The sequence below is a fragment of the Toxorhynchites rutilus genome, chromosome 3 (assembly GCF_029784135.1).
Source record: "Toxorhynchites rutilus septentrionalis strain SRP chromosome 3, ASM2978413v1, whole genome shotgun sequence".
NCBI classification, from domain to species: domain Eukaryota; kingdom Metazoa; phylum Arthropoda; class Insecta; order Diptera; family Culicidae; genus Toxorhynchites; species Toxorhynchites rutilus.
The window spans coordinates 121,031,569-121,047,686 of NC_073746.1; the positions used below are offsets into that span (position 1 = coordinate 121,031,569).

The following is a 16,118-nucleotide window of genomic DNA, read 5'->3' on the forward strand; positions in this document are numbered from 1 at the left end:
GGCTGGAATCGTGTACGCCATGGCACAACTTTTTTTTTTGAACTCTCTCACTTAATCAACTTGTAACTATTGTAGTTATTAATATTTTTTTCAATTTCTGTTTTATTCGAAAAAACGTCCGAAATTCGTGTCTCTACACTATAATACCCCCTTAAGAGAATTCATTGAAGGTTTGAGGATGGCTTTGAATATCTTCCACCGGTGCGTGTTGAAACATATGGAGAATTAGAAAGCACGCGATGCGGTGAGTCCATGAACTATATCGTTGTTCCGTCTTATTGTAGATAAGTTCGTACCTCCTCAAGTTATCCATGTATCCTGAGGGACACTTTCTGTCACCAGGTGTTAAAAAAGCAGACTCGATGAGCCATGAACTTTATCGTTGATCCATTTTCATGTGAAGGTGTTCTTCCAGCTGCCTCCTTACGTGGTCCATGGATACCCGCCACCGCATGTTGAAATAAAAGAGAGTTCGACATGTGGTAAATCTTGATATAAATAGTCGTTCCGGGTACCATAGAAGTACATGCGGTTTTCGGGATTTTGTCCATTGAGTGGTTGATGGGTATCCTACACTGTCGATATGGGCATCCTACATCCTCGGTTTCTGGTCTGAGCTTCGGGAATCTATGAAGATAGACTTTAACAGCCTATTAAAGGGCCAGTTCGAGGTTAAAGTCAACCGCATCCTAGATCAGCTCTTTGCTGAAATTCAAAGCCCGGATGTATTGTGTAGAAGAAAATATGTTATGTTATTATTTCCAATTCATTTATAGGGGAACTTCGATATAACGTACCCTCGGTTAAACTTGATATAACATACATGTTACCTCGATATAACGTACACATTTTCAAAGTGTAAAGGTGTAAGTGTACTGCAAACCATTTTAATTGATTTCAACTTCTATTCCAGGAGATACCACAAAAAAGCAACCAGTCAGTAACAGCTTCAAACTAACTTTAAAATTTGGAAGTCCAAAAATTCCCGTTCTACACTTGACAAAACAATCAAAGGAACAGAGTGTGAAGTCAATTTTTTGGTTGTTTTTGAAAAGCTGTAACTAAAATTAATAAAAAATTAATGCATGAAGATGCGATGTACATCATTTTAAAAGTTTAAACTTTAAGGTTTAGGAATAGTTAAGGAACGAAAAGAGTTAGAAGTCGTTCGTTTCGAGGGTACGTATAGTATTTGCATTTTAGGTATAATTTGCGATAAAGTGCTCATCTAATTAACTTCAAACATTGATGAACAGCTAAAAAGAACGGTGATACGTGAATCGTTTTTTTCAATATGAAACTTTCACATGGGTTTAGAGGATACACTCGGCATAAAATTTGACTGCAAACATCATAAATTACTGCAATATTTGCAGAATTACAGCAGATTAGAAATCCGCTATAAAAATCCTGTTTTTAGCGCGTTTTTGAATTCGATGCGAAAAGTTCAAATAATTTTTCTCGTCAATGTAACAAATTATCCTTGTACATAATTTAGTGTAGTTTTCTGCCTTCCCATTTGCGGTACGATAAATATTTATTGAATTAATTATTAACAAACACGAAGAGAAAATCTTTCATTTAAAGAAAAGCATCTCTGTATTGAAGATCCTACAGGAACGTTATTGGCTTTCAAATGAAAGTTGATTGATAAGAATGGATTTGCTATTGATTTAGCCGGCAAATAATTGTGTGTAAAAAAATAAAATCTTAAAAAACGGTCCACCACATCCAATTTTCGTATGATATTCCTAAACTTTAATCTATAAAATTATGTACATCCCAACTCCATACGTTGATTTCTCACGAAGTTACAGCATTTCAAAAATCGAATCGTAAAATCTCGACTTCGAATTCTGTTCCTCTAATTTTTTTAACGTAGAGCTAGGTCTTTCATTAAGGGTGCCTAATCGGAAAACAGGTCACGATTTGATGAAATAAGGTCACGTTAATAACTATTTTTGCCACGAACGGATTTAGACGATTTGTATGCCAAATGAATCGGAAATTCCCTAATATTTGTTTTTCATGCTTTATATTACAATCTCTGATGTGTAAACGGTTTAAATTGATGAGAACTAGAAGCATTTCCGTTTTTCCATACATTTGCTCTGCTCATTTGTGTGTTTCCCTACCCGTGTCGTCAATAACGAGCAACTTATCGGCGATCAACGAAGGGGAATGATTTAAAGTTACTGTGAACAAAGAAAAAAAGAAGAAGGAGAACGAAGGGGAATATTTGCCTGGAGCATAAATATTGGATCTCGGTGAGGCAAACCTTCAGTATAGCAAAACTATCTCCATCAAGGATGACAGCTAAGCTAATTGAGACCGGAAATATTAATAGAAAGGGTTTCTGTTGAGAAGAACGCAAAGTGCAGATAAATGTGTGTGTGTGTGTGTGTGTATGTTCGTTTGTAAAATAATATACGATGTTATCACAAGCGATTTGAACAAAATAACAGCGTAGTTTTACGTCAACAAAGTGGTCGTGTCTTGAACACAACCTCATATAATTTTTTTTATTGAGTGTATTATTCATTCCTCATTCAACCTATGGATGTGAAGCATCGCGAAAATAAACTATCCGTTATTTAGTTAGTATTTCAGTATGTTTTGATTTTTCAGTGCAAGCTGTGTCCAAACGGTCTTTCTCAGACCACAGTACCAGATTTATCCAATTCCTGAACTATCAACATCGAACGCTCCTTCAACCAGAGGATCCGCCAGTCCCGCCAATGGTCAGAACCACCAAATTTTCTTTTCGATTAGACTGTTCCATGAACTGCTAGTAGAAGGAATTCGTACTCTCGATCTATTATTTAAGCTTTCGGCAGAATCTCACGAAACTTCAATAGCTTTGATTAGCCCATCGTTGTGCGCATAAATCTCCGTCGAGTTGGGTCTATAAACCCAATGAATACGCCTTTACTTTCGCAACAAAACCGCGAACTGCTCCATTGGATCCTGACATCGTTGGAGCGTCGTCGAACGATTGTGAAATGTACTTCATGAAATTTCAACCGTTATTCTCCTGGTCGTGAAGGATCGTTACTCAAATGAGCAGTCTTTTCCCATCTAAAACGAAAAAAAATTCAAGACAGAATCTTTTGCATGGAACATGGTGGAATTTTAGATGTAGGACTACGTCTTCATTTCCGTTTAACTTTCTCAAAACCACTTATTTATTGGTTCCAGGATGCTTATACCACTTCAACTCTTCAAACTTGTTTGTAGAATACTAATCCATGCAACTAACGGTTATATAAGGTTCATAAATCATGCGATCGCACAAAAAAATGCATCAGAAATCTCGTGCGATATTTTTTGTGCTACTTTTTATGTGCGGTATTTGAAAAAAATAAGTCATCGGTTATTTATTTTATTTTTGTTTATCTTTGATATGTATTTTATCACTCTACATAGGGACTGTATCAGCTAATTCTCATCATGTTTCGTTTCGTTTGTTTTAAGGTGTCAGTAGGAGCTTATTGAAAGAAGCAAAGAGTGGATTTTATGATCTGCGCAAGTGAGTAGGCCGCTTATTGAAGTGAAAAAAGGAAATCGAATGTTGATCATGAAGGGAATCATTAGGATTTGGATTATTTTTTTAAGGAAACTTTTTTGACGTAGGACTACGTCTTTCATTCCTGTACCGTGGAGTAAGTTCAAAGTTTCGAAAACGAGAGAGTGACGCTGGACTGCAAGGTTTTCAACGTCAATACCTCTTTATCGGCTGAATTGAGTGGTATAATAATTACTTCATTCGAAAGATAAAATGTCAACGAATTATATGATTGTCACTTATTGGTCCAAAAAATCGTTTCAATCGCTACAAAATTGCTTTGAAAGCAAGCTATTGAAATCATAACAATCTAGCTCATTGATGATGATTGATGAACGCAATGTGTTCCCGAACGCGGACGCAAAATCTAGGCACCTGGAGAAATCGTCATAGCGAATACATGCAAGCTGTGATTTGTTTTGCTCGCTTGCATTAGTGTTCGGGAAATCATAGCGGACACACGCAAGGCGTGAATACTTTCACTCGCATCAGTCTCTGTTCTGCTTTCGCATGGAACAGTCGTGAAAAATTATTTGCGTGTGAATGCGTCCGAGCGAAGGAAAATTCGCACCTATTTAGGGGTAATGGGGGCAAATTGGTCATGGGGGGCAAAGTGGTCACCCCCTTGTCGGTTGTAAATATATAGTATATATATATAATTGACACCGTATTGATAGGCACCTTATGTTTTAAGAATTTAATGAATTTTAAGTCACCATGTACTTCAGTAGAGCTGTCGCATGTCGAAATATAAATAAAAACAGAAATTGCTCTCTCGATAGCCATTTGGCCGTAGTTCTGTGCGCTGGTATGTAAGACATTTCTCGTGAAATTTAGTTTATTCAATCTGATCTGTTGGACAAATCATCAGTTTGGACGAATGTTCATCTAGAAGAGGTGAACATAAATTTTGTGCAATCTCAGCGATTAATTAGCATATAAATTACTTTGATGTTTGGGGCAAAGTGGTCATAGGTGCATAACGACTCACAATGTTCTGTTTACTAAAGTTAATATACCTCATCACATTCTGCTCTTGAAAAGGTTCCTTTTGTGGCTTTGACCCTGGAAAATATGCCACTCCAACTAAATCAAGCCTAATTATGCGGAACGTTATATGTTTCTTACAACGATTTTGTATGCATGAGAAATAAAATTAATTGAGACTCTAGGTGAATAGACCAAGCTTATTTCATACATGTACCTACTATATCGAATATGATTCTAACAAATTAAGGTGATAAAAACGCTTAAATCTATCCGATTTAGCTTGATATGTGCGAGTGACCACTTTGCCCCCACTAGGTGACCACTTTACCTCCAAGCAAAAAAAAAGTTCTATTTTTCACCTTTTTTTCTAATGATGTACTATTTTCAATTTTTATAGTAAAAGCCTATGCTATCTTGAACAACAATGAGTTGAACTATAATATTCTTAGAAAAAAGGGAATTGTAGCGATATGGGGACGCTGGAAATGGACATATTCCTTAGGGTGACCACTACGCTCCCACTTCCCCTACGCATTCGGCTTGTTGTTCCCGTGATGCAATCCAATAGCATCAGTTTTTGTTCTGCTTTCGCATGGAACAGTCATGAAAAATTGCCACATCACGATAAAACGAACTGAATTTTATGCAAGGTTATATAGACTTTATTTCGTTTTTACCGTGAAATGGCGCCCTCAGTTTATATTCTGCGCATGGAGTAAACATTGAAAATTTCGTGTAATTTTCACGAAAACAAAAATGAATCATGTATCAATCATCTTCAATTGCTTTTACAAGGCCACTCAAATTCCATCGGTTCGTTTCGGAACCACCAACAAGCTCGAAATAATTAATAGTCATGTTAATAACAATTCCATACTTATACTCATCCACCCACACACTAACAATCGTATGAATTCAGCAATCTTTCAAAGTATTCATTCCTTTTTGCATTAGGAATTGATTCAGATCCAATTTCGAATAAATGATTATCGAGCCAACGGTAGTCCTACGTCTACCTTGCGGTTATATCACAGATATAACCCACTTCTTGTTTTTTATGCGGTGATTAAGGTGGTTTTCAAATTGTGTAGCGAACACAATTTTTGAAAGCTACTGGTGAAGTTAAGTACGATTTTTTATGTGTTTTTCTTTGTGCGGTCCCTATCCCCCGCACAAAACCATATTTGCCCGTACTTTTTCACTGGATAATATCATCAATCACTGACGCGTGATGTTCATTCAAAAACTTCAAGATTTTTTTTAACTTATCGTCGGGACCGATATCCCCCCCACTCACACCCCGTACACATCGCCACTGGTGGTGGGTGTAGGTTTCTGGAATGCCCTCCGCTGGGGTCCTGATCACTGTATGCAGGATAGTGTCCTCGTATGCTGCTTCTTATACTTTCCGAGGCTATGGTGATTGGTTTCTGATCCATATTTTACTTAGAGAAAACACGAATCAACATAATGCGTTATACAACGACTTGAAACGATTTTTTTGAAAATTATGCTTCCATACAAACTTTTCCGAGTAACGTGAGTGACTATTGCTATTCTCTTGTGACTTAGCATATTCCCTATTCCTGGGTATGCATGTTTATGGCATATTTTTTTACATATTAAACACAAAACAATTAAACATTAAAACAAACAAAGTTTATAAAACAAACGGTATTTAATAATGTGTGGCCTGCATCAAAAATGCAACTTTTACAAATTACACATATTCCCACAATTTTTTACACATCGAACATATTCCCGAGCATCTGGAACATTTCCAGTGATAAAAAATAAAAGATGAAAGTAGCCCAAACGCGGGTGTAAAGTTTTAATGTTCCCAGCAAATGATGTCTACTTTTAACACTAGATAAAACCTGGCGCGTGGCCCGCAAACGACTGAATCCGTCCTTCAACCAGCGCATTTTGCATGGATTCATTCCTATCTTTGCGAAATGTGCTCGAAACATGATCGCGCGAATGCACAGCATGTGTCCAGATGGAGCAACGATCAACATTCACAAGTTCACCTCGCTCTGCACCTTAGAGATGGCTTGTGGCACAACCCTCGGCAGTGATGTACTGAAGCGCGAAGGCAAGGAGGAGTTCGTTCATGGGCTAGATGTGTATGTTGGGGAAGGTTTTGAGTTATCTCAAAAAATATTCATTGTCAATTCAAAACTTTCAGTGCATTCAACGAGGCGGCAAGGAGGATGGTAAGCGTTCATCTATATCTGGACATTGTGTATCGAATTACCAAACATTACACCGCATGTATGAAGGCGAGGAAGGTTGTTTGCGACTTTTTCCAACGGGTGAGTTTGGTTTTCTGTTTTTAAATTTGCGGTTATTCATGCGTTTATAAAATTTAATGAACTTACTTCATCGTTTCATCGTCACAATTATCGCTTCAGCTCGTAACAGAGCGGAGGGAAGAGCTGCAATTGAACGATAACAACAACGGCAGCATCGATAGTGATTTTCACAAGCCGAAAATACTGATTGATCAACTGTTGAGTGTAGCCGAGGATGGAAGGACCTTCAGCGAAAATGAAATTAATGACAACATTTACGCGGTTATCACAGGCGTATGGTTGGATGTTTGGATCAAAATGTCTTGAGACTTATTTTCCCCTCATTTTCTCAGGCAAATGACACCACTGGTCTGCTGATAGCCCACGCTTGTTTATTTTTGTGCTTCCACAAGGACATTCAGGAGAAATTGTACGCCGAGGTCATGGAGCACATGCCAACGGATGACGTGGAAATCGATTCGAACAGTTTGAAGCAGCTGGTGTATCTTGAAATGTTTCTGAAAGAGTGTCTCCGCCACTGTCCGGTGGCACCGAACGTTGCGCGTGAAAATATGGCCGAAATCGAAATCGATGGCGTGAAGGTGCCTCCGGGGAATATCTTCGTAATGAATTTCTACGCGCTGCACCGCCGAAAGGACATATGGGGCCCGGATGCGAAGAAATTTGACCCGGAGCAGTTCTCCGAGGAGCGATCCAAAAATCGTCACCCCTCTGCGTATCTACCTTTCAGCGGAGGTAACCGGATTTGTATTGGTGAGCGGATTTTCCTCGAGCTTCGAGTGGAAATAAATTCAGGTGATTCTCTTATTCCATCAGGTTGGCGCTATGCTATGTTCAGCATGAAAGTGATGCTGATTTATCTGGTCAGAAATTTTCAGTTCGACACTAAAATACGACCGGAGGATGTGCAGTATAGACACGATTTGACAATGAAACTCCCGTTTGACCATATGGTTCAAGTTAGAAGAAGGTGTCGTTTTGAGGCCGCTACAGAAGCTGAAAAGTTGTTACGGAATGAGTATAGACATTAATTAGAATTCATCACCTCGTCGGCCATGGTCACTTCGTCTTTGTAATGACGGACAGCATTCACACGAAAATTCACCAAAATTGCGATAAGAAGAAAGTGTCTTTGGCCCTAAATCGATCTCACGATTGCACCTATCCCGCACTGAGAGTAGTCGTTGTTTTCAAATTTTTTTTTCGCGCAAAATTTACCATAATCTACCATGTGATATTCATTTGGCTTTACCCAAATTGCGTACTTTTTTTAAGCGATCATTTGAATGAAATTGCTCCTATTGGACTTATTGAGGAATATTTGTCATTTATGTGTATACGGCCTCGTCTAAATTCATTCACTAGTTTGTAAGCATTCTTAAACACAGTAGTGGATGTGCCATGAACTTCATACAACTCGGCTTCAATCTCTCTAGGTGTTAAGTCCTGTAAATAAATGTGTTTAAAAGTTTGTCTAAATTATGTAGTTGTGCTTCTTTTGTGAATGTGAGAAAAGCATCCACGAGATCGTTGTGTTCATTCTACAATTTGCAACGCGACTGAAGAAAGTTTTTATGGTGAAACATCCTGTTTCGATGGGTTACAACGTTTTTAAATTTTTTTACAAATCTTCTTTGTTGGGAAGGGGTTAATCGATTCAGCCTTTCTGGTTTCGGTTGTGTGCTGAGGGAGGTTAAGACGATCGAAACGAGAAAACCCATATCAAGTCAAACGTAATGTTCCAATCATCCACCAGTATTGTTTCATACCAATAACAACGTCATAGCCAAATGTCATCTGCCTTGATTATAAATTCATAGGGTAGCGAAGCAAAATGAAAAACCTATAACACGTAGTGTCAGAGTTTTTTTATGCATGTTGGAATCAGTTGCGGTCGGCGCATAAAGGAGCAAAACAAGTTGAAATGCTTCGATATATTTTTTTGTGTATAGCAATAGATTACTGAATGATTTGATAGGCTGATAATTATTGCCAACTGCAGGATGACAATGACCCAAAACATGCATTGCCTGAGGAAATCTTCTACTGCGTTGTTGTGCTGCCATGTTATCCGATAGCGAACATTCGTGGTTTTGCACTTATTTGGCGAACATTTGAATGAAAAAGGTGAAACAGCTTCGTGATATCTGTTTAACACGTTCGCTCACCGCTCCGTCAGCCAGCTATGGAATATGGACACTTCCTTCGTTTAAATTGAATAGGGTTTCCAAACCGAATTTGATTGAATCGGCCCCAAAATAGAAATTTAGGATGTAAAGAAAAATCATAAAATCAAAACCATCAAAATATAATGTTTCTCTATACTTTTTTTCATTAATTTACATTTACTTTACATTATATTCAAATTGAAAAAAATATGGCTAGATTATGTAAAAGTTGTATACAAACAAACCTACATTTCATAACTTATTCGCAAGTTGGGTCCTGCAAGAAACCCAGCTGGGTCGCGTTGGGTGACGAACGTGTTTATTACCTCTAAAAAGTTATCTCTTAGACCCTGTGGCTGCTGGGATAGATATTGGGGAAAAAATGGGTGGGTAAATGTCGGGGACATGACCGAAGTGACGTAGGACTACACAAAGGGGACAGCCTTTGTTAAATATATTTTTAACGGTTTTATTTAGCTTGACTTGGTTGTATGTTTGTAAAAATACAGACAAACATACAAAGTTACAAACATACAAGTTGGTAACTTTGTAATATATTATATTACACACGAGTCAAAAAGTGTTGAAACCAATTCTAATTTTAAATTTAAAGTTGAGCATACATTAACACAATAAACCACGTATTACATATGTTTTGCTAGTGATTACAATATCGTTATCTTTTTCAGCTTTCCGTTCCCGTTCCGCCCAACGTAATCCGTTTTCCAAATGTATTCAGTCTCTACATGGAGTCTAACGGCCAAATTGTATGCAAACATGTTGTTTGTTTCTCTTCTCCAGAGTGTAAAATCTAAAAAAAAACATAGCTTCTTTATTCGCTAAATTGTTATCTTGTTTTACTATCATCACTGTTTGTGTAATAATACAAAAAATCTGAAGGGATTTCCTATCTAATGGTATATATTATAACATATATCGTAATGACGATTTTGCGTAATGTGAATTTGAAATCTCTTAAATTTTCGTTACATTTTTCGTAGAGTGACCCTCCTATATAGAATCCTCATTTTGCCAATGCACTTTCCTAGACAAACTGAATGTGGCCACAGGGAATTTGGCATAATTATCATTATTGTGTGCTGGAACTGCAGACTTTTCATCGTCCAATACTTTGATCGGCTTCTTGATCAGTACGGAGAGATATACCTACGCGCACAAAGCATCTATTCAGTTGGGTCGGTATTTGCTAAGCCCAAACCATACAAAACTATCAGCCGATGAAATACGGTAGCCGCACGTCAACCTTGCGGTTATATCATAGATATAACCCACCTTTTTTTTTAGCTTTCGATTCTTCGACGGAAAAAAGTTCGGGGATGCTTGGAGTTGAGTAGCGATGCGGTAGTAGCAGGACGTCGATAACTATCGCAGTATTTCATCGCTTTGTGCTGTTTCCAAATTCTTCGAACAAGTAGTTATGGAACCCGTTTTCTCCTACTGCAAGCAGATTTATGTCATGAAAACTGTCGAAACTTTTTTTTTAAATTACGTAGCGGATAGTTTGTTGGGGAAAATTCAAACCGATGCCGTCTATACGGACTTGACTGCTGCATTCGACAAGATCCATCACGACATTGCAATCACAATACAGCAATTCCAAATGAAATCGTCCTAAAAATGCAGATTTCAAAAACTTGTATTTTTGATTCCAATGAAAATGTGTATTCCGTTTGGGTTGGAGGAAATATGAGTTTTTCACAGCAATTGGAAATTGTTTGACTCAAGCGTAACTTTTGAAAAGGACGTATCGATTTTAGTAAGAGAAATCATTGATAATTTATATCTCAAAAACTATGAGTCGTACCGAAATAGTGTCTTAGAAAGAGTTATAGATTATTGATGGTTGAATATGAAAAAATGTACACTGAGGAAAAAAATAAGGAAAATACTCTTTTTTTATTTAAAAAATAAAAATTCAATTTGCAATATCCAAAATACATATTTTTTAATTTTTTTTTATTTTTTCATACAACATAGAAGTCATGCAGAAAATTTAAAAAATGGGCCCAAGACGGTAAAACTATTTTTGACGAACTTTGTGGAACATCGAATTTTTAGGAATTTTCGAAACTTCGTATTTTTGTATGTTAACAATTATTTTTAGCCACAAATTATGAATCCTGATGTGATTTAAAACAAAAAAAATTGAGTTCGTCAAAAATAGTTTTACCATCTTGGGCCCATTTTTTTAATTTTCTACATGACTTCTATTTTATATGAAAAAATTGAAAAAAATATAAAAAAATACATATTTTTTGATATCGCAAATTAAAATTTTATTTTGTAAATAAAAGAAAGAGTACTAATTATTCTTCTCGGTGTAATTTTTTTTCAAATTAAGCCAACAATACTCTATAACTGTTTCTAACACACTATTTCGGTACGACTCATATTTTTTGAGATATAAATTATCAAAGATTTCTCTTACTCAAATAGATACGCCCTTTTCAAAAGTTACGCTTGAGTCAAAAAATGAATCATGATGATGTATTTGGAAAAGTTGTTGGAAATTTTGAAGTTGAAGTTGAAGCAAATTCATAAAATTTCATGAACATGATGTTATAACACGACGAACATATTAAAAAGACAATAAATTACAAACATTTTTTTAAATATCTCGAGAATGGCTACATTTAGAAGGAGATTGATAATAATTAGTGGCTAAAAATGATTGTTAACATACAAAAATTCGATGTTTCGAAAATTCCTAAAAATCCGATGTTCCACAAAGTTCGTCAAAAATAGTTTTACCATCTTTGGCCCATTTTTTAAAATTTTCTGCATGACTTCTATTTTGTATGAAAAAAAAAAAAAAAAAATAAAGATTATGTATTTTGGATATTGCAAATTGAATTTTTATTTTGTAAATAAAAAAAGAGTACTAATTTTTTTTCTCAGTGTATATTTTTTTCATATTCAACCATCAATACTCTATAACTCATTCTAAGACACTATTTCGATACGACTCATAGTTTTTGAGATATAAATTATCAAAGATTTCTCTTACTCAAATCGATACGCCCTTTTCAAAAGTTACGCTTGAGTCAAAAAATTTCCAATTGCTGTGGAATACTCATATTTCCTCTAATCCAAACGGAATACACACTTTTATTCGAATCAAAATAACTCATGTTTTGTAATTTGTCGATTTTATTTGGAATTACTCAATACTGGAAGTATGGTCAATTGGTTTGAGTCATATCTTAAAATATGAAAGCTTCGCGTTACCTTCGTCTTAGCTACTCCTACGTAGCTATATTTTTCCTGCATCAACTAGGGGGGCGTTACTGATTAATGGTCAGCTGCATCCCAATGGGAAGTATCCTGTGTCGGGCGCACGTAGAGAGCATTGCAGACTGCAACATCCCATTTATGAAAACACTTGTAATACTTCGAGCCAAACCGCGAGTAATCGGTTACATATTACTAACATAGTTGTAAGACAAACATTGTCGAAATATTGAACTCCCGGCCCTGTCAGGCTGACGCCATATGAGCCTTAATAAAAATATATACTTTGGAAAAAAAATCTATTCGTGAATAAAAGTAAAACGCGATTATTTTTTCAACTTCCGTTTTTGGTTTATTGAAGATCAGTACTATGCAAAACAATACTGTTGCTCAGGGTACGTTTATGAGAAGGTATCCTGGACTCGAAGTGTGTCCGACACGATTCACTTATACACTCTCAACTATGACATCTTAGCTTTGACAGAATGCAGCGATCGCAAAGCAATTCATAACAAGTGTTTTTTTTGTTGCGAATATTACGTGTTTTGCTACATTTTATTTGAAAATATGTCAATAATACGTGAGATAGAGGAGTTAGTGAACCATTAAATTTAGAACAACCGAACTAGTACCCAGGATGTGTTATTTCTGTGTTGCTTTTTAAAGTGGTCTTTACTTCTTTTCAAATATTTCTATTCTCAGCTAACTCTATGGCTCGATGTGTGGCACCCGGATGCGTGAGTGTTTAGTCATTGATACCCTGGCTCGAGTCCAACTCGAATTATGAAAACATATCCCACAAATTATTCTTCCATCGATCCCCAAGGATGTTATGTGACTATTCGGAAGAAATGGCTTTGATTCTTTGGACAGGACCTAAACAGTAATACTAAACACATGTACATTTGCTCGCTTCACTTCAGTCCAGATTGTTTCATTCATATCGGAAGTACAATATCGTCAAAAACTGATACAAAAGGTAAATTTGAACAAATCCATATTATAGTTACAATTATTATACAAAAATGTTTATTTTTAGCTGTTCCTACAGTCAGAAAGGCCAACGATTCTCATGCCTCGGGAAATCAAAACGGACGGCTCACCGAAAGGTCTTGATTGACATCAAGCAAGAGTAAAAAATCATAAATCATAACGCGGAGTTGGTTCAGTTTTCTAATGGGACGAAACATGACTAGTGATTCTACTAGTTCTGAAAGCTTAATTCAAGCACTGCAGTAGGAGGTATCGGAGAGCTACAGAGAGCTTCAGGAAGCTAAACTCTGAATAACCGAACCACAATTTCCCCTAGGTTTTGATCTAAATAGATTATCTTTACGCAGCAATGAATAAATGTAGACATTTAGCTAAAATACAAAAGAAATAAACTTATTTAGACAAATTCATTATACCGCTCCATGATACTTGCAAAGCTAACACGTCACAGCCTCACTGTTACTGATGCACTAGTCAGTCCAGTCTACCTTTTTGTAAACGTACCCTGAGTGTTGCTTACATGAGTCAAAATATTTCCTCCTTCTTGTGCACTTTGGACCGTTTTGCGGTTTGGTTGAAGGTAGCAATTTCCAGTGCATCAAGTGTGCAGAATTTTCTTTCTTGTGTCAAGATGTTGAAAAGTAAACAAACTATTGCTTGCATTTACACTGAAACAAATTCACAAATGTTTGAGTAGTTAATTTTCGATACAGTTCTTAGAAAGATCTCGTGTTTCGGAGGTTATTTGAAAATCTATTGCCGTTTCAGTTCTGTAGCTGACTGCCGGTTTCTTCAAGGACAACTGGATATTGTAGCCGAATGGTGCACCAGGAATAAAGACCCGATAACGTCGCATTCATCGCATTCTACGCATTCTCTGGTGTCCCCATTCCACTAGTGATAGAGGTCAAAGATCTTGGAGTGATATTGGATTCGGAACTGTCGTACTAACAAAATGTGCAGTCCGTTGTAGATAAAGCTTCTAGAACTTCGGGATTTATTATAAAACTGTATGGATGTATATTAGGGTGCCAATGAAAATAGTCATCTCAAATTTCAAAAAGTTATCCCATAAAAAATGTTCAGCACCTCAAAAAAACACCCTATGCAACATTTTATCGCAACCGGTCTTAAGGGAGAGTGGCGGAAAGCGGTCAATGTTTGAGTTTTATGAAAATTGTGTTTTCAACAAATTTCATTTGATGCCAAATGTCTTAAAGTTGCATGAAACGTCAAGATCTATTGTGATCTCGATTTTTTTTTGTCAAAAATCGACACTCTGGGACTGAGTTTTTTTCGGGATATGTATTGTTTTGGGTGCAAATAAAAACAGTTATCCCGATTTTTCATTCGGAACTTGGTGCGAAATGTTGATTTGCGCGTTAATATACCCTAAGCAAAATATTAGCCCATTCGGGCTTCATTTACTAGTGTCACAAACGTTAAAATTTTAGTTTTTTTGAAAATCGAAAAATCACTGAAAATCGGGGTTTTTAAATTTTTTTGTTATATCATGTCATGTCATGTCATATAATTGCATGAAACGTCGAGATTTACTGTTATCTGAAAAAAAATTGAATACAGTATACATGTATACAGATATAAAGGGATTCCGACATCAAATTGCATCACGGAAAAACGCTATAGAAAATTACCTAGTTGACAGATCTTTTTCAAACATAACAGTAAGCTTACTAGCTCACTGTACAACATCTGGCTGCAGGTTCTTCTGTACGGAAACCCACTATTCCATCACGTCTTCCTCAGATTTGACCTCCTTGGGATGCTTCATAATAGCCCGTATTTTTCGATGGGCTTTAGTTCCGTACGTTGGAGGGGTTCACGTCCTTGGGTACGAAAGTGAACCCGTTGGCTTCGTACCACTTCAGGGCATTCTGTGAGTAATTACACGAAGCTAGATCAAGCCAGAAGATCGTAGGGCCCTCGTGTTGCTTCAACAGAGGAAGCAGACGATTCTGTAGACACTCCTTGAGGTAGATCTGCCCGTTTATAGTCCCGGTAGTCACGAACGGTACACTCCGTTTGCCACATGAGCAGATCGCTTGGCTATCATGTATTTCTTGGCAAACTTTAAACGCTTCTGGTTCCTTACTTCCTTCGGATTATCAAACATTTGCGGGAAGAGAAAGAACAGTAGCCCCGGAAGCTGCCAGAAGTCCGCCTTGACGTAAGACATATCATACATGATGAGACAATGAGGCTTCGCCAGCATCTGGGCGAACAGTTTCCGGGCCCGTGACTTTCCTACCGTATTTTGCCGTTCAACACGACAACACGATTTAGACAGCAAGTAGTCAACTCGCAAGTAGATCGGACAGGTTTTCGAAACGATCCAACAAAGGTGTTTTTTTCCACATCGAATCAGACTGTGTTTTTTTTTCATCGGTTGCGCTTGCGAGTAGAGCGAAGCTCAAAGTGGTGCGCGACCGAGACGCAGAGGATACAATTCAGACAGATTCATCACACACGCCACACAGCAGCGGCAAGTATAAGTTTATTTTTCTTGTGTCCTCCTATCATTCCTTCTACCATCTGTGCTCGATTTACACCATTGTTCATCTGTGTGTTTACCAAATCGGCAAACGTTGGCATTAGGGGTGTCTATTTTTTCTTGGTTACATTACCGTTGAAATTTTATTGGAACTTTTTTTCATTTTAGAATTTTATATAAATAAAATAAATTAATATAAATATTATCCGCAGCATAACCTTATAAAATTTATTTACTTATTCATTTTGATAATTATTATATTCTGTTCATATCGAACAGTTGGCCGATTTTTCTAATATGGCTGAGGGCGGAAAGGACCCCCC

General features: G+C 36.9%; 1 protein-coding gene across 1 annotated transcript in view; it reads left to right on the forward strand.

Moving 5' to 3' along the window:
* Window positions 1-8,270, forward strand: part of LOC129773462 (uncharacterized) — a 66,249-nt gene extending 57,979 nt beyond the window's left edge. Inside the window, exons 11-15 of the mRNA XM_055777073.1 lie at window positions 6,426-6,681; window positions 6,744-6,870; window positions 6,970-7,143; window positions 7,203-7,623; window positions 7,687-8,270. Of these exons, the coding sequence (XP_055633048.1) occupies window positions 6,426-6,681; window positions 6,744-6,870; window positions 6,970-7,143; window positions 7,203-7,623; window positions 7,687-7,901 (1,193 nt within the window). The 3' untranslated portion in view covers window positions 7,902-8,270. The remainder of the gene's footprint in view (window positions 1-6,425; window positions 6,682-6,743; window positions 6,871-6,969; window positions 7,144-7,202; window positions 7,624-7,686) is intronic.
* Window positions 8,271-16,118: the final 7,848 nt, after the last annotated feature.